This window comes from Ovis aries, chromosome 15 (assembly GCF_016772045.2).
Source record: "Ovis aries strain OAR_USU_Benz2616 breed Rambouillet chromosome 15, ARS-UI_Ramb_v3.0, whole genome shotgun sequence".
Classification (NCBI taxonomy): Eukaryota; Metazoa; Chordata; class Mammalia; order Artiodactyla; family Bovidae; genus Ovis; species Ovis aries.
The window spans coordinates 50727032-50750017 of record NC_056068.1 but is presented as its reverse complement, the minus strand read 5'-3'; the positions used below and the strand labels follow the sequence as shown (position 1 = coordinate 50750017).

At 46.8% G+C, this 22986-nt stretch overlaps 1 protein-coding gene across 2 annotated transcripts in view; it reads left to right on the top strand.

Moving 5' to 3' along the window:
- The first annotated feature begins 2144 nt into the window (after positions 1 to 2144).
- The window catches only part of CLPB (ClpB family mitochondrial disaggregase), a 139318-nt gene continuing 118476 nt past the window's right edge, over positions 2145 to 22986 (top strand). For both annotated transcript variants that reach the window (XM_004016294.6, XM_004016292.6), the window contains exons 1-2: positions 2145 to 2606; positions 6856 to 6907. In XM_004016294.6, coding sequence (XP_004016343.1) covers positions 2204 to 2606; positions 6856 to 6907 — 455 coding nt within the window. In that variant the 5' untranslated portion in view covers positions 2145 to 2203. The remainder of the gene's footprint in view (positions 2607 to 6855; positions 6908 to 22986) is intronic.

The window sequence follows — 22986 nt, the reverse complement described above, 5'->3', positions numbered from 1 at the left end:
TTAGTCGACACCAGTATTCTTGTCTGGGAAATCCCATGGACAGAGGAGTTTTCGAGCTACAGCCTGTGGGGTCACAAAAGAGTCAGACATGACTTAGCAACTAAACAACAACAGCATGTCAAGTGCTACGTGATATGAAGACAAAGTAGGCAGGATAAGAACGATGTGGAAAGGAAGATAGCTTATTTAAATAGAGTCATCTGGGAAGGTTCTGATACTCTGAAGTAAGTGCAGGAACAGGATCTAGAACTGGTATAAAGAAGAGCCTTCTCAGTTACAGAAGATGGACCATTGCCCTTCTGCTTCCCGTAACAATATGGAGTAAAATCTGAGGGTCAAATGAAACAGGGGGGAAGGGGGCAGAGCACAACCTTTGAAAGAATGACATAGCCTGAGGACACAACATAAAGTGATTAGAATCAAATGGGCCTAAGATGGCTGCCATCTATGGGGTCGCACAGAGTCCAACATGACTGAAGCGACTTAGCAGCAGCAGCAGCAAGATGGCAGATAAGTCAGCTTAGACTAGACCTTGATCCTCAGTATATGCTCATTGTAATACATCAACAAGGTAAATGACACACCCAGAGGTGCCATGACAGTTCCAAAGCCAACAATCAAAGACCAAAAAGTGGGCAGTGGCTCAATTCCTGGAAATCTCCACACTTACCCCTCCACCAAAATAGCTAGAATAATCCTCCCTTGTTGTTCAGTTGCTCTGCAGCACGCCAGGTCTCCCTGTCCTTCACCATCTCCTGAAGTTGCTCAAACTCATGTCCATTGAGTCAGTGATGCCATCCAGCCATCTTGTCCTCTGTCCTCCTCTTCCTGCCTTCAATCTTTCCCAGCATCAAGATCTTTTCCAGTGAGTCAGATCTTCACATCAGGTGGCCAAAGTACTGAGCTTCAGCTCTAGCATCAGTCCTTCCCTGAATATTCAGGATTTGTGTCTTTTAGGATTGACTGGTTTGATCTCCTTGCAGTCCAGGGGATTCTCAAGAGTCTTCTCCAACACCACAGTTCAAAAGCATCATTTCTTCAGTGCTCAGCCTTCTTTATGGTCCAGCTCTCACATCCATACATGACTACTGGAAAAAACAAAGCTTTGACGATTTTTATCTTTGTCGGCAAGGTGATATCTCTGCTTTTTAATATGCTATCTAGGTTTATCACAGCTTTTCTCATCAGCCTGTGAAATAACCCAGCCTATGAAAACTAACCACACTGCATTTCAAGACTACTCATACCCTCTGTGACAGCCCACACTCTAGTCTGTGGAGTGTGTTTCTCCCAAGACTGCTCTTGCTTCTGAGAAGGCTGGAGCTCTGTGGAGTGTGCTTCTCTCTAAATAAATCCATTTCTCACCTAGAAAAAAAAAGCACTTCATTTTTCACCTGCTCACGGGTTCAATCTGGAGAAATGAGGGCAGGATAGGGGTGCAAGTATCAAAGGGGCGATGGCTTGGAGTTGAAGGCTTGAGCTTTACGTATTGATCTATTGACAAATTCTTTTATTTTTGAGCCTAAATTCCCTTCCCTGTACACAGGAATAATAGTCCTAGCCCAGCTTCCCTTATGCGGCTGCCACAAGGATGAGACAGATAGAACATATGAAAGCACCTTAAATATAGGGTAAGTGGGAAAGCAAGATTAGGCATCAACTTTTTAACAGAAAGAATGTCTGTGTAGAAAAAACAAAAAGAGAAAAGAAAAGGAATTCCTATTTCAGGTGCATCAGTTACCCTAGGTATCTTTGTGAAAAGCAGTCCCAGGCTAAAAAGAGATACAGGCTAAAAGAAGCACAAGTTGCTGAAGAGTCCCGTTTAATTTACAATACTCAGAAATTGCATCGAATGTTTTAGCTAAACTTCGAAGAAGACTCTGGGATTCCAACCTTAACTCTAATGGCTTGGCCCCTGGTAGGTGTTTCCCTTCTTGCCACGCCCCCATGTCCAAACTCCATTTCCCAATACGCCCCAGGATCCTGTAAGTCTGCAGTCATTATGACGCAAGTTCCACAGCCTTCTGGGAAGTGTAGTTTATTTCTCCCCCTCGCTACGTCAAGATCTAGGGTTAGGGACTACCACTCCCGTGAGGTAGTGCGTAATTCCACTCCGCGGCGTCTTCGAACGCGCCGCGGCAGCCATGTTGGAAGTGGTCAGCACAGGGGCCGGCACCAGAGGGTTATCGAAGCAGCTGTCACGATGCTGGGGTCCCTGGTGTCGAAGAGAACAGCGCCGGCGCCGCGGCTCCTTCTCCAGCTGCTTAGGTCCCCATCGCTCCGGAGCCACGAAAGTGCCACCGGCCAGAGTGTGACCACCGGGGGCCGCGGGGAGCCTCAGTGGCTGAGGGCGGCCGTCGGGGGGCGCCATGGAACGTCGCCGGCCCTACTCACCGGAGGAGGGGCAGCCACTGGAGGGCGCCAGAGAGGACGTACCGAGACCCCCTACCTTGCAGCTGCCACGTGGGGACATCTTCCTAGCCCCGAAGATACACTGCCTGGGCAGGACAGCTGGAATGGAGTCCTCAGCAGAGCCGGCTTGGGCGTGTGGGCCCTGGCCACGGCACTGGTGGTTCATTGTTACAGCAAGAGCCCGTCCAGCAAGGGTGATTATTGGGACAGTCTGGTTATGTGCAAGTGAGAGGCGGGAGGTGGGTCCTGAGTCCATGAGGTTGGAGGGTGGGAATTGCTTATAGATTTAGACCACTAGAGCTTCAGTCCTGGTAGGACCCAGACATAATTTGGTCATAGAGCAGGCTGAGGAGTTCAGTGCTTCTGAGTTGTGTAATTTCTCAAATTATGCAACTGTTACTGTATTAGAATAATAATTGCATGCATGCCTAGTCGTTTCAGTCGTGTCCGACTCTGTGGGACCCTGTGGACAGTAGCCTGACAGGCTCCGCTGTCCATGGGATTCTCTAGGCAAGACTGCTGGAGTGGGTTGCCATGCCCTCCTCTAGGGGATCTTCCCTACTCAGGGATCAAACCTGCGTCTTGTATGTCTCCTGCATTGGCAGGTGGGTTCTTTACCACTGGCGCCACCTAGGAAGCCCATAATAATAATTATTGTATTATAATAATACAGTTATTAAAGGTTAGCCTCCTTTCTTGGAGTATCACCTTATCCATCTGTACAATGGGAGCGCTGGACTAAACATCTGAAATTAGCATGTGGCCTATTTTTCTACCATTCTATCTGGTTCAGTTCCTTTTAAGAGGTCTCCAGGAAACCTGTTTGGCTTCCCATGTGGTGCAGTGGTAAACAATCCACCTGCCAATGCAGGAGACACAAGAGACATGGGTTTGATCCTTGGTCTGGGAGGATCCCCTGGAGTAGAGAATGGCAACCAGCTTCTGTATTCTTGCCTGAAAAATTCCATGGACAGAAGAGCCTGGTACGCTACAGTCCTTGGGGTCCATGGACTAAGAAGGGAAGAGACTTGGTTTCAGTGCCAACTTTGGCTCTGCTTGCTCCTCTCTAGATTGTTTCCCCACAGGTGAAGGGTGATTTCTCACTACTCTTACAGTGTTGTTATTCTGATTCCTTTTGAAGTTCAGCAGTGTGGTTGTGTTCATCAGGGAGACTCCTAGGGTTCTGCTGTGCCTGGTCTCAGGCATGAGGTGATCTTGCTATGTGGGGAAGTTGGCAGGACAAGGAATACAGGGAGGTGGCTCCCTGGAGAACCAGAGCAACCATGGGGGCTGGCTGACCCAGGTTGGCATCACCCTTGGGTGCATGGAGTCGAGCAGGGACTGGGAGAGCAGGCAGAGAGCTAGACTTCTAGCCTACGTGAGTCCAGCTACTCAGGTTCTCAGCTCTTCCTCGAAGAGAAGAGTGAGGCATGGTGTTTCAAGATTCCATGCATCCCAAGCTCTGAGACTTTGGACCAAGAGGAGGGATGCCCTTGACATTCATTTGTTTATTCAGCAGGATGTGGCCAGCTGTATAGGAAGAGCCTTGGCAGGGAGTAAGGTCACCTGGGGTCTTGTTTTGTTCTACCTTTAATTCCCACATGACTTTGGACTTTTGCCCTTTCTCATGGTCCTATTTCCTCATCTATAAAATGAGGGTGTTGAAACAGAGCTCCACGGAGAAGGCAATGGCAACCCACTCCAGTACTCTTGCCTGGAAAATCCCTTGGATGGAGGAGCCTGGTGGGCTGCAGTCCATGGGGTCGCTAAGAGTCGGACACGACTGAGCGACTTCACTTTACTTTTCACTTTCATGCATTGGAGAAGGAAATGGCAACCCACTCCAGTATTCTTGCTTGGAGAATCTCAGGGACGGGGGAGCCTGGTGGGCTGCCGTCCATGGGGTTGCACAGAGTCGGACACGACTGAAGTGACTTAGCAGCAAACAGAGCTCCTAAGGGTTCTTCTAGCTTAGGCACACTATGATTCTATTACTTCCACACCCACAGAGGTATGAATACCCTCTGTGCGCCTACTTTAAAGCTTGATGTGGAACTCGTGACTTAACACAATGCCAGCTAAGGGGACGATGTGGGCCATTAGACCTGTGCATCTGGCGAATCATCTAACAGTGTGTTTTGGGGGATCAGAAGGCCAGCATGGTCAGGAAAGCCTTCCTGAATGATTGGAGATCTTCCTTGAGGATGGGGAATTTGAATTTGAGTTGTAAAGGATAAGGCAAGAGATGAAAAGGAGAGTGATACTGTGAGCTCCTTGAGAGCAAGGAGTGCGTCTTGATATTTTCAGGTTGATGCCAGTTCCTTTCCTTAATACTTTTGCACTGTCCAGCATAGTCCCTGGTGTTTAGTGTAGGTGCTTAGTGAATGTTCCTCAAGATGGTTTGTATTCTATGGAAATGTTTCCAGGAACAAAGCGCAGGTCGGGATAGTACATATAGAGGCTAGCAGTTTGTCCAGCCTGGTTGGAGGAGAGGAGGTCTTTCAAATGAGGTGAGAGCAGAGGGAGTAGGGTCTGGATATCAGGCGCGAGGGTTTGGAGGGTCTGAAATTCTCCTATAGGTGATGGAAAGCCATGGAAAATTGATGAGCAGGGAATGTCCCAAGTCCAGCAGGTTTAGACAGATGGGGAGAAAGTGTCCAAGGTCTTGCCTCAGAGCTTTTGGGGGGCTCCAGATTGGACTCTGTGGCATGTGAACCCCAGCAAAAGACACTGGGGTCTTTTTACCAAAATATATGATGTTTACCAAACCATGACCGATCCCAACGCTTCTGACTTGCCAGTTCCCTTGTCTCCTGACTTGAGAGTTGTGAGCCAAGGCCCTCAGTGCAGCATAATCAGTTCTGCCCTTTAGGAGCCAGGGGACCCCGGTTCTAATCCCAGCCCATTCCTCATTCCCTCTGGGACCTTGCAGAAGCTACTTCTTTTTAAAAGAGTGAGGGGAGAGAGAATACAGCAGTATCTGGGGAAGGCTTGTTCCCCTTCCAGCTGGGGGCTGCCCAAGCATCCTGGGTGTGTGCTGGGGGAACAGCTGGGGAACTGAGGAAGACCTGGCCCCAGAGTCTAGGCCAGGAGGCAATGTGTAGGCCTATGCATCGGTCTGAACCACAGGACTGGTTTGCATATGTCTGATAAGGTGGATATTGTACACAGGAGGTTAGGTGAGTGAGCCAGGTCATAAAGCAAGTAAGTGGCAGAGTTAAGACCAGACCCAGGTCTGCTCTTCCACCCCGCCTCTCTGTTTCACTTGGTGACTCTCTTGGCTGGACTGAGAGCTCCCTGAGACAGGGCTGGGCCTGAGTCTGTCTGGTGCCCATCAGTTGGAGCTCAGGAACAGCTGAGCTCAGTGTTGCAGCCGCCTGGGAGAGAGAATGTGCCTCTGCTGTTGACAGCTTTTCCTCATGGCCACAAGGTGGTGCCAGCAGCCCGCACGCTGCCCAGGCCAGGCCAAGCTTGCCATTGCCTTTCTGCTAGGCCTGGCAATTCCTAAGGGATGGATTGGAATCCTCTACTTTGGCTCTCCCTTCGTTGGGTTTGGCGCTGGGATGTTTGCAGGCTTTTCAACCGTTATTTCTTTAGCATCCTTGTAAGACTGTCAGGGCAGGGATTAGTGCCCCTGCTTTATAGTCAGGGAAGCTGGCGTTGAGGGGGGAAAGGCCGCCACAGCACAGGGTGAACAGTGGACAGGCTGTGGTGGAGCCTGGCTCCTGGTCAAGGCTCTGTCCACTCTCGGAGGGGTCCACACCTCTGCCTGCTCCTCCCTATTCTGTCCTCCTAGGTTTGTGACCTATAACATCAAGATTCAAAACTAGGCTGGGAGACTGAAGTTGGAAGAGAAAGTGGGGCAAGGTAGGGGGATGATTAATAATGTGATAGTTACATGAACCTGCAGAGTAAAGTCACTCAGTCGTGTCCGACTCTTTGTGACCTCGTGGACTGCAACCCACCAGGCTCCTCAGTCCATGGGATTCTCCAGGCAAGAATACTGGAGTGGGTTGCCATTTCCTTCTCCAGGGGATCTTCCTGACCCAGGGATCGAACCCGGGTCTCCCACACTGGAGGCAGACGCTTTAACCTCTGAGCCACCAGGGAAGCCCTGTAGAGCTTTATAGCTAATAAAAGGCGAAGGCATTCACACATTGAGTGTTTACTGTAGGCCACACCTGGTACTAACACATTCCTTGGATCACCTGTGTGATGAGAGTTCTGAGTCTGGTCTCTGATAGAAAGATGTGGAAGACAAGTTGTTAACAGAGGCTTTCACCTGGGCGGGGGAGGACTAGCTTTCTCTTTGTATATCTTGGCATCTTTTTACTTGTTAAAGCCCATGTATCTGAAGTGCCTTCACTTCCACTGTCTTTCTGGGCCCTCCAGGAAGCTCTGAGGGTTGGCCAGAAGTCTGATTGGTGCCCTCTCTCTCTTCAGATGCAGCCCTGATGGAAGCTGCTCGAGCCAACAATGTCCAAGAAGTCAGCAGGTGAGTATCGAACCCCAGGCCTTGCCCTCCCATGCAGGAGGCCTGAGTGGGGTGGGGCCCTTGCTCTGGTGGTGACTGCCTTGGAGGAAATCCTCACGCTGCTGTGAGGAACCAAACCCTGTGACTTCGTGTAGTCAGCGAGTCACTTGGGCTCCTTTGGCCCAGGCCAGCCCTTGGATATCTTAAGGTAGAGAGTCAGCTCCTGTGTCACTTTTTCTGGCCCCAAACAGCCGCGATCCCTCAGTTGCTCTGTTCTTCTCAGGGCATGGTTTGGGATCCCTCCTACATCTTGTGGGTTCCTCGGTGAATCTTCCACTTTGTTCTTGTTTCTCTGTGGGGTTGGCCACGGGTAGTTGCTTATTGACTGGATGGAGTGCGGATGGGCACAGTGGAGACACTTGGAGGTTTGGGAGGGAGCTGGAAGAGGTCTTTCTGCCAGAGCCACCTGCCTGCAGGGCTGGGTGCCTGCCTGGGGTCCGACTGCATTTCTCCAGCTTCCCTAGCTCATCTGTTCCCCCAGCAACCACTGGCCAGTTTGATCGGAGGCTTGTTCCCGCATAGGGACAGGACTTGACCCAGGCCTCAGCCGGCTGCCAGGGCAGAATAGAGTCTGTCCTGGATGGATGCTCTGACATGGGGCATCAATGTGGGGCTGTTAGGGGCAGAGGCTTCATCCTTGGTGAAACTTGGTGCCCAGCATTCGGCCGAACTTTGGCCTTTTTTTCTTTTTTTTTCCACTGCCTTTTGTATAGATTAGGTGGCTGTGGGACACCCTCCCTTCCCTGCCGCCATGTCCAAATTTTGGACAGGAAATTAGGTGATGGAAGTGGCTATCAGCGCACCCAGCACCGCGTACCCATGGTGCTCCTCCCCACTCCAGCTGCCTGAATGTGAAAGAAAGTATTGAAAGGCAGCCACAGCCCCCATCAAGACTTACTGCTTTGATTCCCTTTCATTTTATCTGCCATATTATTATTGACTCTCGAGGGTGCTTTTGAGTATTAATGTTCAAGGCTTAGTTTTTAATAAACCACTTTTGGAAGTATGGGCTGGGAGTTGTTTCTTAGCCAAATAAATATGATGGAGCAGTAGTTTAATAAACATGCGATGATGCATCTTAAAAACCAAGCACAGATGTCAGCTTGCTGTTATAAGAGCCATTCATAACTGCAGGCAGTGTATGGCATATTCATTCCCTCAGAAACAGATGAGCCTCGCTTCCTTCTGCTGCAGTATGGTGGCATGACGGGGTGGCAGCTGGTTGTGCCCCTCATTTAAGGCCTTTGCTGACCCTTTAGTCACCTGTTGATGACTGCTAGGTGACTGCTGCCAGGCTGCTGCTTTCCTCTGGCAAGCCAGGACAGGCCATGCGTGTGCAGAGCAGCAGGGCTGTGAAAGCACCTGTTCCTCACCAGGGGAGGCTGAGTTTTGTTCAGACAGTCATGTCTGACTCTTTGCGAACCCATGGACTGCAGCACACCAGGTTTCCTGTCGTTCGGTATCTCCCGGAGCTTACTCAAACTCATGTCCATTGCGTTGGTGATGCCATCCAACCATCTCATCCTCTGTTGTCCCCTTCTCTTCCTGCTTTCAGTCTTTCTCAGCCTCAGGGTCTTTTCCGGTGAGTCAGCTCTTCTCATCAGGTGGCCAAAGTATTGGAGCTTCAGCTTCAGCATCAGTCCTTCCAATGAATATTCAGGGTTGATTTCCTTTAGGATTGATTGGTTTGATCTCCTTGCAGTCTAAGGGACTCTCAAGAGTCTTCTCCCGCACTTCAGTTTAAAAGCATCAGTTCTTCGGTGCTCAGCCTTCTTTATGGTCCAACTCTCACATCTGTACATGACCACCGGAAGAACCATGCCTTTGACTGTACGCACCTTTGTCAGCAAAGTAATGTCTCTGTACACTGTCTAGATTTGTCATAGCTTTTCTTCCAAGGAGTAAGCGTCTTTTAATTTCATGGCTGTGGTCACCAGCTGAGGGGATTTTGGAGCCCAAGAAAATAAAGTCCATCACTGTTTCCATTGTTTCCCTATGTGTTTGAAGTGGGGACCGGATGCCATGATCTTCATTTTTTGAATGTTGAATTTTAAGGCAACTTTTTCACTCTCCTCTTTCACCTTCATCAAGCAGCTCTTTAGTTCCTCTTCGCTTTCTGCCATAAGGGTGGTGTCATCTGCATGTCTGAGGTTATTGATATTTCTTGTCGCAATCTTGATTCCAGCTTGTGCTTCATCCAGCCCGGCATTTTGCATAATGTACTCTGCATAGAAATTAAATAAGCAGGGGGGCAGTATACAGCCTTGACGTATTCCTTTTCTGTTTCACTTAGCCCCCAAGGGCTGATTGATTTAGCTCTTTCAAATATACATTTTTCTTAACAGTTAAGCCTCCCACCCCCAAATTACAGAAAGTGATTGAATTTATGGTATGTGTGTGGTTCAGAACATTTGTTCTTGCCTATGTGGCTAGTGTCTGCAAGGATTTCCCTTTATGTCCCCAGTCTCTAACCTGCTTTTCTCCTGCCTCCTCTTGTCCTGTCTCTCTCGATCATGAAGACTCAATCAGAATCTCCCTTCACCCCTTGTGAGGGAGGCAGAGATGAGCAATGCACAGACCCGGCCCCTCAGAACTGACGGTCTCCCCTCACCTTCATCATGTGGTCTCAAGGAAACAAACACGTGACCTGCCAATCACAGCTCTTCCTGCTCAGAGAGCTGGACCTACATGAAGGAGTTGAGGGAAGCTGACCACCCTTGCTTGAAGGAAACTTCCTTGAATTCCTACCACAGGTCCTTGATTATTTAGCCTTTTTACACTCTAGACTCTGCACAGGTGCTTAACACTACCGTTAATTTCTTCCTATCTGTGTCCTGGCCTTTAGCTCTGCCCAACAGAGCTGCTAATACCAGGATAGAATTCCATTCTCAATTTTTAAAAATATTTGCTCATAGTTTATACACAGTTGGGTCACCATGTATATGATCTGTGTGGTCAAATCAGTATTTGGAATAAAACTCAGACCTGGAGTAATGCTGTCTCTCCCCTCCTTTTCTCCCGTCCCTCTCTGGGTTCTGGGCTGTGTATGCCTCTGCCTTGATAACCCCCTACCTTCCCAGAGCCTTGGGAGAGCTCTTGATAGTGAAGGGAAGCAATTCAAAGCTCTTCTGTTTGGAGGTGGGGAGTTTCATCATCTTCTTGAAGGATACTCTGGAATCTGCAGTTTCTGGGGTCTAGGTGTGGGCCTTCCACACAGACCGCTGTGTGTACACTGTGTTCCTTACACCTTTGCTTTAAAGCCTCCCAGCCTCCACTCAAGTACTTCAGACTCCTCCTAGCTGAGTGTGATCTGCCCATTGCCCTGCACCTTCTGCTGGCCTGGGGTGGGGACAGGAGGGGGTGGGGTTGGTGGTCAGGTCATCTAGGAAGAGCCGTGCCAGACGTGCAGGAGAAGACTGCTTTACTAGAAGAGAAGTTTTAGGTCAGGTGGGAGAAGCTGGGCTGATCATCAGGACTGTGAAGAGGCACTCAGCCCATGAACAGGAAAACCAGCGTGGTTCACACACTGCCCAAATCAGGAACAGATGAGGAATCCTCAGGCAGCATGAGATGATCAAACCAACAGATCTGAAGTGTGGGCACTGTTACCTGTTTTACGTGGAGCCGGCTAACCATTCGTGGTGTGGGCCTGCCTGGCTAAAGGCACAGGGAGGCTTCTGCCACTCACCATGTTCTTTATATTAAGGAGCTTTGGACTGGCCTTCACCTTAAACACTGGATTGTGTGCCTCCCCATGGCAGGGACAACGTCTGGTTCCACACATGTCTTATCCTCTTTTCCAGTACAGTGAAAGTTGGGGAAAGCTACTTTTTACTGACTTGCCAGCAAACCGGAAGCAGGCATTCCAGAGTCTTAATTTTCAAACTCCAGCTGGCTATATCAGAAGGAGACTGGATCTCTTTTCCTTCCCGTCCTCCTCTCCTTTCTCTTTGTGTCGCAGCTGTTTCCTTCTTCCCCCAAGGCACTTAAACATTGTTTGCAGGTCCAGCTGTGGCTCTTCAGGAGTGGGAGCCCGGTCCTGAGGCTCCATCCCACCTGTCGGGAGCGTGAGCAGGTGGCTCTGCTTCTGGGCTCAGCCCACCCCACGCCTGGCTCCTGGACTCAGGAACCTACTCAACCGAAACCTAGGGCCCAGGGCAGTCTGAAGGCACATCTGTCCAGGATCGGACAGAGCCGAGTGAGGAGCTATCGGGGCTGGGAGTAGTGAGGCCTCCTGTTCTCGCCGCGGAGATCACATTTCTTTTCAAACAAGTCTGGGTGAAAGACTATACCCCTACCCACTCCCCTTCTCCCAGCAGGGAGCTAGGCCTCTGTTGAGTGCTTAACTCAGTTGTTTCCATCAGCACAAGCATTTTTTAAATGAAGGAAGTATGGTGGTATCAGTCTTGAACTTCAGACTGCCTGCCCTTTCTCTCCAGGATTCATTTGTTTGTTTGATGAAAGCTTACTGAGCACCTGCCGCATGCTGGGTGGTTTACTTGGCATCGGGGACAACTGACCAGACACGCTTCCTGCCCTCAATTAAGGAGTCAGGGGAAGACTGGTGACGCAGCATGATCTGTGCTGAGACAGGAGGGCTTCCTGGTGGCTCTGACGATGAAGAGTCCACCTGCAGTGCAGGAGACCCAGGTTCAGTTCCTGGTCAGGAAGATCCCATGGAGAAGGGAATGGCTACCCAGTCCAGTCATCTTGCCTGGAGGATTCATGGACAGACACCGTGCTCTCCAGTCACTGCAGGTCCTTAGGCTGTCTCCACTCATAGTGCTGAGACAGGAGCCCAGCACATGGCCCTCATCTACCGGGCGGACCGGAGAAAATGTCCCAGAGGAAATGACGCCTGATCAGAGTCTTAAAATATTAGGAGTGTTTAGCAAATAGACGGCAAAGGCATTCTAGGCAAAAGGAACAGTGTAAGTGATAGTACTGAGGCCAAGGCGAGAAACAGCCTGAGTGTGTGGTGAGGAGGGGAAGCTGTATACTCTTACACTGTTTGATGTTGCTGGATCAGAGTCTGAGGCCAGGAGAGACTGGAGATAAGTAGGGACCTGGTTATGGAGAGCATTGTCCATTTGTCCGTCAGTCACTCATCTGTCCAGCCTGTCTCTTCTGCCTAGCCCTGAGCTGACTTTGTGTTGGTGGCAACAAAATGAGGAAGGAGAAGCAATCTTTGCTCTGAGGAGCTCACTAACCTGCTTCTCAGGTGAGGAGGGAACACTTAAGTCAAAAATTGAGAACCAGCAGAACAAGGCATAGGTTGCTTAACTTCTGTAAGCCTAAGTAATGTGGAAATGATAAAACCTATAATTCATAATAGAGTTGTTAGTGTTTATTGTTAATAATAAATGTATTACGTTCAGCCAAAATATCTGAGTGCTTATTAGGAGATAGGTATTGGATTGAGTGCTGGAAATACAGTGGTGAACAGGATGGGCACAGTTCCTGCCCTCCTGGTACTTACAGTCTAACTGGGAGCCAGGTGACTATGCAGTTATAGTTACGTACTTTAAAATGAAGTGCAATTTGCCCTTTCAACAAATGGTGCTGGGACAACTGGATATCTCCATGTAAAAAAAATACAACTGTAGCCCTATCTCATCTGTACACAAAAATTAACTTAAAATGGATCATAGATTTAAATGTAAGAGTTAAAACTATAAAACTCTTAGAAGAAAACATAGTAGTAAATCTTTGTGACTGTGGGCTAGGCAAGCCTTCTTAGATATGGCACCAAAAGCACAGGAAATCAGAGAGAAAATGAGATAAAGTGGACTTCAGAAGTAAAAATGTTTGTGTTCAAAGAACACCTTCAAGAAGGTGAAAAGTTTCTCCCACAGAAAGGGAGAAAATATTTGCAAATTAGTATGAGATTTGTATTAGGAATACGCAAACTCAACAATAAATAAAAGATAGCCCAACTTAAAAGTGGACAAAGGATCCAAATAGATGTTTCTTCAAAGAAGATATTCAAATTGACCAATAAGCACATGAAAAGATGCTCAACATCGTTAGTATTAGGGTGCTTATGCTTAGTCACTCCATCATATCTGACTCTTTGAGACCCCATGTGCTGTAGCCCACCAAGCTCTTCTGTCCATGGGAGTCTCCAGACAAGAATACTAGGGTGGCCAACTATTCCCTTCTCTGGGGATATTTAATACTGATCAAAGCCACAATGAGATACCACTTCTCACACATTAGGATGACTGTAATCAGAAAGACAGATAATAGCAAGTGTTGGTAAGGATGTGGAAAAGTTGGAACCCTTAAATATTGCTGGTGGGGATGTGAAATGGTGTAATTGCTTTGGAAAGCAATTGGCAGTTCTTCAAAATATTAAACATATGACCCAGCAAGTCTACTCCTAGGTGTGTACTCCAGAAAAATGAAAACGTACATGAATGTACTTGGTACAAGAATGTTAATAGCAGCATTATTCATACTAGCCTAAAGAGGGAAGAAACCCCAAAGTCCATTAACTGATCAGTGGGTAAATAAAAAGTATGATACAGGCATACAGTGGAATATTATTTATCAGTAACGAATACTGTGTATGTGCTACGTTAAAGAACCTTGAAGTCATTATGCTAAGTGAAAGAAGCCAGACACAAGAGACCACATATTATATGATTCAGTTTATATAAAATGTCCAGAATAGACAAATCTATAGAGACAGAAAGTAGATTGGTGATTGCCAAGGACTGGAGAGGCCGGGGTTGGGAGGGAATAGGAAATGATGAGTTTTTTGGGGGGGCTAATGAAAATGTTCTGGGGTTGGTAGTCAAGATCACAGAACTCTGAATCTACTAAAAACAAGTTGTGCACTTTTAATACATGGATTTTATGGTGTGTGAATTATATCTCAGTAAAACTTTGTTAAAAAGTGAAGCACAAGACACTTAGGAGTCTAATCTTGAGTATGAGAGCGGTGGAGGGTTGGGGGTATGTTATCAGTAAGCTAAAGCATCTGAGCGAAGTTAAAGTGAACTCTGAAGGATGAAGAGAAAGCTAGAAGAATATTGGGTTAAAAGGACAGTAGGCCCTGAGTCAAGAAAAGACGCAAAGGAATTGAGGGAAGTCCAGAATGACTGGACTGTAAGTGGGAGAGGGCATGACATAAGGTTGGGGAGTTAAGCAAGGACCATATCACACTGGATCTGTTGGCCACGTTAATGGTTTTTACTAAGAACAGTGGGCAGCCACTGAAGAATTTTAAGGTGTGTGTATGTGACAGAAAGAGAGAGAGAGACTTGGTGACATGATCTAGATCTGTAATTTTAAAAGATCACTCTGGCTGCTCCATGGAGAACAGATTGATAGGAAGCTGCGGTGGATGCAGGAAAACCCATTGATAGTGACTGGAGTAGTCCAGACCAGAAAGGATGGTGGCAGGTGGTGACTTGGGATAAGGTGTCAGTAGCAGAGATGGAGGAAGTAAGTTGGACAGGACTTGGTGATGTTTAGAACAGCATCAGTGCCTGGTACGTAGGAGGTACTCAGTAGGTGAATCTTGAATGAATGAATTTGCATATGGTTGATTAGGGAGAAGAAGATGTTAAGAATGAATTTCTGTTTTCTGGCTTGATCAGTGGTGGAGATGCTGTTGCCGTTCTCTGAGATGAAGCTGCTGGGGGAGGAGGACTGGGTTGGGAGGAAAAGATTGAGTTCAGTTTTGAACATGTTGAATTTAACATTTCAGTGAGAAATTCAAGTGGAGATGTCAAGCAGACAGTTGAATGGATCTTTCTGACTCTTCCTGCCGTACATGCCATGCTGCCTCAAAGATCAGTCTAGAGATTGTTTTGACATCTTGTTTTGATTTCTGGTTTGATGGTTTTAGACATTAAAGTACTTCATACCAGCTAAAACTTGTTTACTAGATACCTTTGGAAAAAAGTCTGATTTGATTTGCAACACAGGAAAGAAGAAAGGATTGGGTTTTGTTGGAGGCCAAACACATTTATTCTAGCTTTGCATTGATGGCTTGGTTTGGTTCTTGTCCCTGGATGCCCCAGCTTGGGGCTTGAGGCACTTGCTGTCATTGTGCCAGGATTAAGGTGTCCAGAATGTGCTTAGCTTCAATATAGGTAAATGTTCTGCACATTGATCCAAGGATTTTATCTAATTAACAAAAACCCTGGCTGGTAAATACGTTCGGCTGTCTCGGGGCCTCTGAGAGGCTGTTTATCGATTGTTGTATCACTTTGGCTGGATGGGAAAATATTAATGATGGCATGAGAGCGACCAAAACATCCAACTCTCTTAACCAGTAAATATGTAAATGTTCTTGTGGCTTGCAGTAGGTTGAAACAAAAGCTTTATTCTAGACCGAAGGTCAAGGCCTCACTGGCATCACTCTTGTAATTTGAAGCTTATGAGTGTTTCTTGAATGCTAGGGTATAACCTACACAGGTTTCTTTTTGAATGCTGGGATGTTGGAAGGCAGCATAATGCTGCAAAAAAAGTACAAGGATTTTAGAATTAGAAGACCTAAGTTCCACTTCTGTCACAGTTACTGTCTTTGGGACTTTTAACAGATCATGGAAAAAACAAGCTAAAGTGTTAGTCGCTCAGTCATGTCTGACTCTTTGTGACCCCGTGGACTATAGCCCACCAGGCTCCTGTGTCCATGGAGTTCTCCAGGCAAGAATCCTGGAGTGGGTAGCCATTCCCTTCTCCAGGAGATCTTCCCGACCCAGGGACTGAACCCAGTTGTCATACACTGCAGTCAGATTCTTTACCATTTGAGCCACCAAAGAAGCCTTTAATAAGTCACAGACCTTCCCTTTTCAAATCTTCATTTTCACATCTTGTTAATGGGGTTCCCCCTGAGAACTTTGAAATATAGTTCTCAGTGTTAAACTCTACAGAGAAAACTGAGTCCTTTGGAGAGGGTCCAGATCATGCACTGTAACTCCAGGGCTTACTCAAGTGGGCCTTTACCAGCCCAGCAACTTTGCAGAGTGGTCCAGGGTCTGGCATGTTTTCTGAGGTGTGAACTTACAGAATCTCTGTTTGCTTGCTCCTTGGTGATAGAAAACTACTGGGGAAGATTGGGTTAGCAGCTTTTTCAAAACTTTATGAGTGGGTAAGTTGTGGAAACAGCCAGTCAGCTGCTGAGAAGCCCCGCAGGATCAGGTGGTTGGCCAAGCCCGGGAGCAGAGAATAGCCAGGACCTACTGCAGTGGCTTGCAGCAAGGAGGGATGCCCCTGAAGGGAAGCCCAGCCCTGCGGTTGAGCCTCTAGTGCTGGCCCTTACTGCTTCTTGGCTGTGTGGTCTTGAGCTAGTAGTCCCTTAACTTCCTCAGTAACCTCGACTGTAAGATACTTGCCAGGCCCCCCTCCCAGAAACTCATGAAAATTCTAGGAGGGTGAACTCCCGTGGTCTAGAGGATTTTTCATCCTTTGGGTCATCAGTGTCACATCTTCCAGGAAGCCGTCCCTAGCCCTCCAAGAACTTTTATACTTCCTCTGTGATAGCACTTACCACCCTCTTTTGGGATGGGTCATCTGTTTCCTTCTCTCTCTCTCTCTTGCTCTCTCTTTTTCACACACACACACACACACGCTACTGTGAGTTTTGGAGGTGGCAGACCATTGCTGTGTTGTTTATCACTGTTCACGTAAATAGGTAACAAATATTTATTGAGTAGTTTTAAAGTGTTTTGTAAATGGTAGGAGTTAGGCAAATGTTAGTAGTTATTTACAGTCATAATAAACTTGTAAACAAAAGAATTGACATCCCCTTAGGGAAAAAGAAAATTAAAATGATGATTTAATCCAATCATTTATTTATTCAACAAATAACGCCTACTGTGTGTTGACACTATGCTAAGCCCTGATGGATCAGTGATAGGCCAAAAATGTACAGACCTTGTCTCATGAAGCTTAAAGCTTAGTCAGACATTAATCATGTAAATATGAAATTACAGCTGTTACAAATGCTGCAAAGGAATGATATAGAGAATCTCAAGTGTCTCTGAGAGATTTCCTCTGGCCAGGAAAAAATTCCCAAAGGAAGCTTAAGTACGAAGTGAAAGAGTTAACTTAGGTGAAGAAGGACAAGAAGAGCTTTCTGGCAGAAGGATCTTTTGTTTATAGAGGCCCCATGGCAGGAGGGACAACAGCAAGTGGCCGATGGACTGCAGTTTGGGGTGGGGGTAGGGGTGCCAGGAGTCTGGAGAGGAAGCAGGCCTTGCATGGCATTGGAGGCTCTCCGTTGTATAGCAGCGGCAGCTGAGTTGGGGTGGGTGGGAGGGGATTGATGTGCTAGCAAGCACATCAGTTCTGATTGCTGAGAAACATTGGGAACCAATCTGAGTGCCTACCAGCTGTGTGGCAGGCTTGGGCACTGATCTAGCCACGGAGGCAGTGAGGCCGCAAAACTGCAGTCCCTCAGGGCTCCCAGCAGGGGCAGCTGTCTGGCTCAGTCTCCCCTCCACCATTGTTATGGCCCACGTGCTGCTTCTCCAAAGCCGCGGCTCAGTCATGGCCATAACACAAATCCTACCAGCATGACTGGAACCAGGTTGGATTTTTTCCCAAGGAGTTTTCCCAGAAACTGAGGAACAGAGAGAAATGTAAGAATATTAAAATTAGTCAAACTGATATGTTATGGATTTACCATATTCACTTTAGCAGTTTGCCTCACAGTGCTGCTGTCTCAGAAAATCTTACTTTTGAACTTAAGCTCGCCTGCATCCTGGTTCCTTCCCTCTCCTCCCTTTGGACAAGGGTCCTAGGCCCAAAGTCCTACTAAGGCAAGTAAAGTGGTTCTCGTCTTGTGCCTCTGTCAGTGGGTCTGCCCGAGAGGTTTTCATATCGTTAGTGGGAATCCTGGCAGAAAGGAATTCAGAGTCTGAGGAAACAAGCTTTGATTCCCAGTCGTGAGTCTCAGAAGACAGGGTTTGGATCCCAGCTGTGCCATTTGTTAGCTCTCTGTGGCCTTGGGAAAGTAACCTAAGATTTTAGCCTTAGATTCTTCATCTGCAGAGTGGGATGATGCTTGAGCTACTTCACACCATTGCTGTGTGTATTCAGTGAGAAAATTTAATGAAAAAAACCAGCGAGTGCTGTGCCTAATAACTTACTAGGTGCTCAGTGCGTAGTAAGGGTTGTTTTTGAGTGTTGTTAATTATACCAGGTTTTTCCCCCTGAATTAGCAAAATAAGATAAGGGATAGAATTTTCTGGATATTCAGTTTTTACCCTCTACAATCTTATTAAACTAGTGTGATCATTCGGAAAGACCCGAACTAATGAACCTAAGGTAAATGAATTAAGGTGGAGCAAAAAAACACCCAACCTATCACCTTAGTTTTATCACTTTTTTTTAAGAACCCACATTTATTCAGAGTTTCACTTAATGTTTCTAGCATATTACTTTAACAATATAATTTTGTATATTTTTAACATATATTCTTTGTGTATGTATATTCAAATACATAAAATAGTAATATTTTAATAACATTAACTGTTACTAATAGTGGTTGGTGTTTGTTAAATGCCTTTTTTGAAATAGGCATTACATGAGACTTAAATTACTAAATCCTTAACAACTATGAAAATAGTATAGCCCCATTTCACAGATGATAAAACAGAAATTTGGATTGCTTGAGTAATTTACTAAAGTTGCCCCCCTTGGAAGTGTCCTAGCACTTCAATTTATAGATGAGGATGCTGTGAGGCCTGAAGGAGAATGGAGCTTGCCTGGGTCACAGTTTCCTCCCAGCACTTTTCCAAGCTTAGGGAGATGTTTTGTAGCTCAAGGGAGAACCATTTCAATCTGCCTTACTAGGATTGTACAAGGTTCCTGAAGATGAATGTCAAATCTAGATCCCTAATCTGTCCTGCTCTCAACTCTGCTCTTCATTGACAGCGCCCCTCCCCGCCCCCCAACCCTGCATTCCTGCCAGCCAAGCCTGACTCCCCTCCATCCCAGGAACCCCCATTTCCAGGCAGACTTGGCTTCTCTGGTCCTAAACATGCAGCTTACTTCTTCCTACCTGTTCGCCTTTGTAATGCTTCCAACACCCACGTTCTTTTGTTTAGATCCTATTCATAGTTTATTACCCCCTTCAAGCCCTTTCTCTTCCAGAAAGCTCACCTTCCCTAGTAGTTATAGCTTCTGTTTATTAGATGCCCACTCTGTGTGTGTGCGTGAGGCAGAGTACCAGATACGGTATATGTGGTATCTTCATTTTTTGCTGCAGTATTGCAAAACAGATTGTGCTGTGACCATTTTCCACCTGGGCTTCCTTGGTGGCTCAGACGGTAGAGTCTGCCTGCACTGCAGAAGGCCCAGGTTCGATCCCTGGGGTCAGAATGATCCCCTGAAGAAGGGAATGGCAAACTACTCCAGTATCCTTGCCCAAAGAATCCCATGGAGAGAGGAGCTTGACGGGCTACAGTCCATGGGGGTCACAGAGTCGGACATGATTGAGCGTTTAATACCCTGCAACTCATAAGGACTAGAACTGTGATTTAAACCAAGTCCCACATGAATACAAAGTGTATGCTTTTCTCATTGCAGTTAACTGCTTGTTCTAGCCCATGATGATCTTTCTTATCAAAATTCCCAAAGCCTCAAAGTCTGAGCCAGATGGTATCATGTTGAGTCTTCACCTCCTTGTCTTTCTCCACAGTTGCTTCATGCGTGTGTCTCCTTACCCAGGCCATGCTGTCCCAGCCAGGTGGACAGCACCTCTTCCTGCCTCCACCGTAGCTACTCACGCAAGGCTAATTGGGCACTCACAAAGCACACAGTACAGATGGAGTCTGGCCGTTGATTGGTTAAATGAAACCTTATTTATTCTCCAGAGTCTCCCCAGCAGGGTCCAGCAGCTGGGTGGACTGACTGGTCTCCAGGATCCTCCATTCATGTGGATGGGAGGCCCAGGAAGGCTGCATAAGAATCCCTCTCTGAGGCTGAACTCAGTCTTCCATCTCAATGCCCTTTTGTTTGTGGGGATAGCGCCCAGGCCTCCTGGGACGTCTGTGTATTTGACTGGCCTTTGCAGATAGTGGGCAGGACCAAATGTAAAGCACACACAGTTGGAGGAGTCCCGTGGAATCCCCAGGGGTCAGAGTCCAGCAGGCAGAACAGTATCCTTCCCAGGGCCACCTGGGACTCAGGTACAGCCCCTGATGGGTCAGACAGAGCCCAAGGCACTGTTGTCTTCAGCCTCACTTCCTCTCCAGTGTTCTTGTCTCTTCAGGTTCTCTGATGGGCCCCGTCCAGCCCACAGTTGGGCTCCTCTAGGCATGAGGCATACTCTGTCTCCTGAGTAATAAGCTTACTCTGATTGAGTAAACATTTACTCATTCACTTATTCTTTTTCCTTTTGAGATACAATTCACACATCATAAAATTCATCTTTTTAAGGGATACAGTGCAGTGGCTTTTTAATATAGTCGTGAAATTATGCAGCCATCATGGTGTCTTAATTCCAGAACATTGTCATCACTGCCTCCCCACCTCCCCCCCAAAACCCAGTCCCATCAGCATTCGCTCCCCATTCCCCCCTCTCCCGGCCTCTGGCAACTACTAATTGACTTTCTTTTCCCCTGGATTTCCCTGTACTGGTATTTCATATCAATGGACTCATACAATATGTGTCCTGTTAGGACCAGCTTCTTTCACTTAATATGTTTTCAAGGTTCACCTCTGTTGTAGCATGTGTTCCCTGGTGGCTCAGAGGATAAAGCATCTGCCTGCCATGGGGGAGACCCAGGTTCGATCCCTGGGTCGGGAAGATCCCCTGGAGAAGGAAATGGCAGCCCACTCCAGTATTCTTGCCTGGAGAATCCCATGGCCAGAGGATCCTGGCAGGCTACAGTCCACGGAGTCACAAAGAGCCAGGCACGACTGAGCGAGTTCACTCTGTTGTAGCGTGTGCAGTACTTTGTTCCTTTTTGTGACTGAATAGTATTCCATGTATAGATATATTACATTTTGTTTACACATTCATCAGTTGATGAACATTTGTGTTTTCATTTTTCAGCCATTATGAATAACACTGCTACGAACATGTGTGTACAAATTTTGTGTGAGTGTATGTTTTTATATCTCTTGGCCAGATACCTAGAAGTAGAACTGCTAGGTCATGTGGTAACTCTATGTTTAACATTTTGAGAAATGGTCAGACTGTTTTCCAAAGTAGCTATACCATTTTAACATTCTCACCAGCAATATAACACGTGAGGCTTCTAATTTCTCCACACCTTTGCCGACACCTATTGCTGTCTTTTTTATTAGAGCCGTTGTGTGAAGTGATACCTCTTTGTGGTTTTGGTTTGTATTTCCTTGATGGCTAATGATGAACATCTTTTCATGAGTTTTTTTTTTTGTCATTTGTTCATTTTCTTTGGCATTTATTTATTCTTAAGGCCCATTATGAGCAGTATGCCCCACTCAGCATTGAATCATGATGTATCGTGATGACCTTTGCCTTTCAAAGAACGTTCAGTCTGGTAAGAGAATTGTAATTAGTACATATAGAATGTTAAGTGTCTATAGACAAGAGGGGCATTCAGTCTGGGCCTGGAGATGTTAGTATTTGGATATAAGGAGCTGGGTAGAAAGACATTCTGGGCAGTTGGAGTAAAGTAAGCATAAGCACTCTGTATGGAGGAGGAAACGGCAACCCTCTCCAGTGCTCTTGCCTGAAAAATTCCATGGGCAGAGGAGCCTGGCAGGCTATATGGGGCTGCAAAGGGTCGGACATGACTGAGTGACAGAGCACACAGGCACTTTGTTATTAGAAAAATACTTTATGTTGTGATGAATTCCGAGGTAATGTTATGAAAGCACCTGGCATAGCGCTCGACACATGGTGGGCTGCTGTTATGTAGTTAGCTCTCTCTACAGCTTGCCTCTTTGGTCCTTGTTCTGTCCTCTAAGACTACACAGCTCCCTTTCCATGTTCCAGACTTTTGAATATTAATAGCTCCAAGCCAAATAAACCTTGGTTCTCCAAACTATGGTTTCAAGTCTTCTCTCATCCTAGTCATTTTGTAATGAAATGGCCACAAAGCTTTTGGTGCCCTATTTGAATTCTGGTGTGGCGTGACTATCATTGTGTAGAGCAGGGCAGTGATCCCCTTTTTAGAGATTTTATGAGTCTGTTAACATGGCCTGAGTTTGCATTAGCTTTCTCGGCAGATGCATTATACTCTGAGAGTCTGTTAAGCTTGTCTGCAGAGAACTAGGACTTCCTATACTTCTAAAACCTACTGATTAGGTTTGTTTGCCAAGGTTATTTTAACCTAAAGTCAAGACCACTTTACCATGCAGCTGTGAAAGTGGTGGTAGTAGTATGTAGACTACCACGAAGGGATCTGGCCTTTCTCATCTTCAGTCTAAGAGAAGGGGTCCCTTCCAAGGGAGAAGGTTCTAGACAGCAGAACTAATCAGAGTATCTCCATTCATCATTTTAACTTCCTTTCTACGTAAGGTTTTTCCTTTTTTTTTTAATCATTTTCTGTCAGCTGATTGTTGTTCAGTCGCTCAGTCGTGTCCAGCTCTTTGCGACCTCATGGACTGCAGCATGCCAGGCTTCCCTGTCCTTCACCAGCTCCTGGAGCTTGCTCAAACTCATGTCCATCGAGTCTGTGATGCAATCCAACCATCTCATCCTCTGTCATCCCCTTCTTCTGCCTTCAGTCTTTCCCAGCGTCAGGGTCTTTTCACTAGGGTCAGCTGATTAGTCCCATCAGATATTTGTGCTGATCCCAGGCTAAGTGTGTGGGAAAAGAGAAGAAGTTGGGATATATACCCTGGAAGGCAGTGTGGTTCAATAGAGAGAGGGTGGGCTCCAGCCCAGGCTGCCACTTACTGAGCATGTGATCTTAAGCAAGCCAGTTACCCTCTCTCTTTATGACTCCTTCTCTAATCACAGGACCAGATGAGATTGTAAATGTCAAGTGCCTGGTGCGTAGTAGGCTGCTCTAGAAACACGAGCTCTTTTGAACACCACAGTTTAAGAGTTTTGAAAGACTGGAAGAGCCAAGCATGTTGTGTGG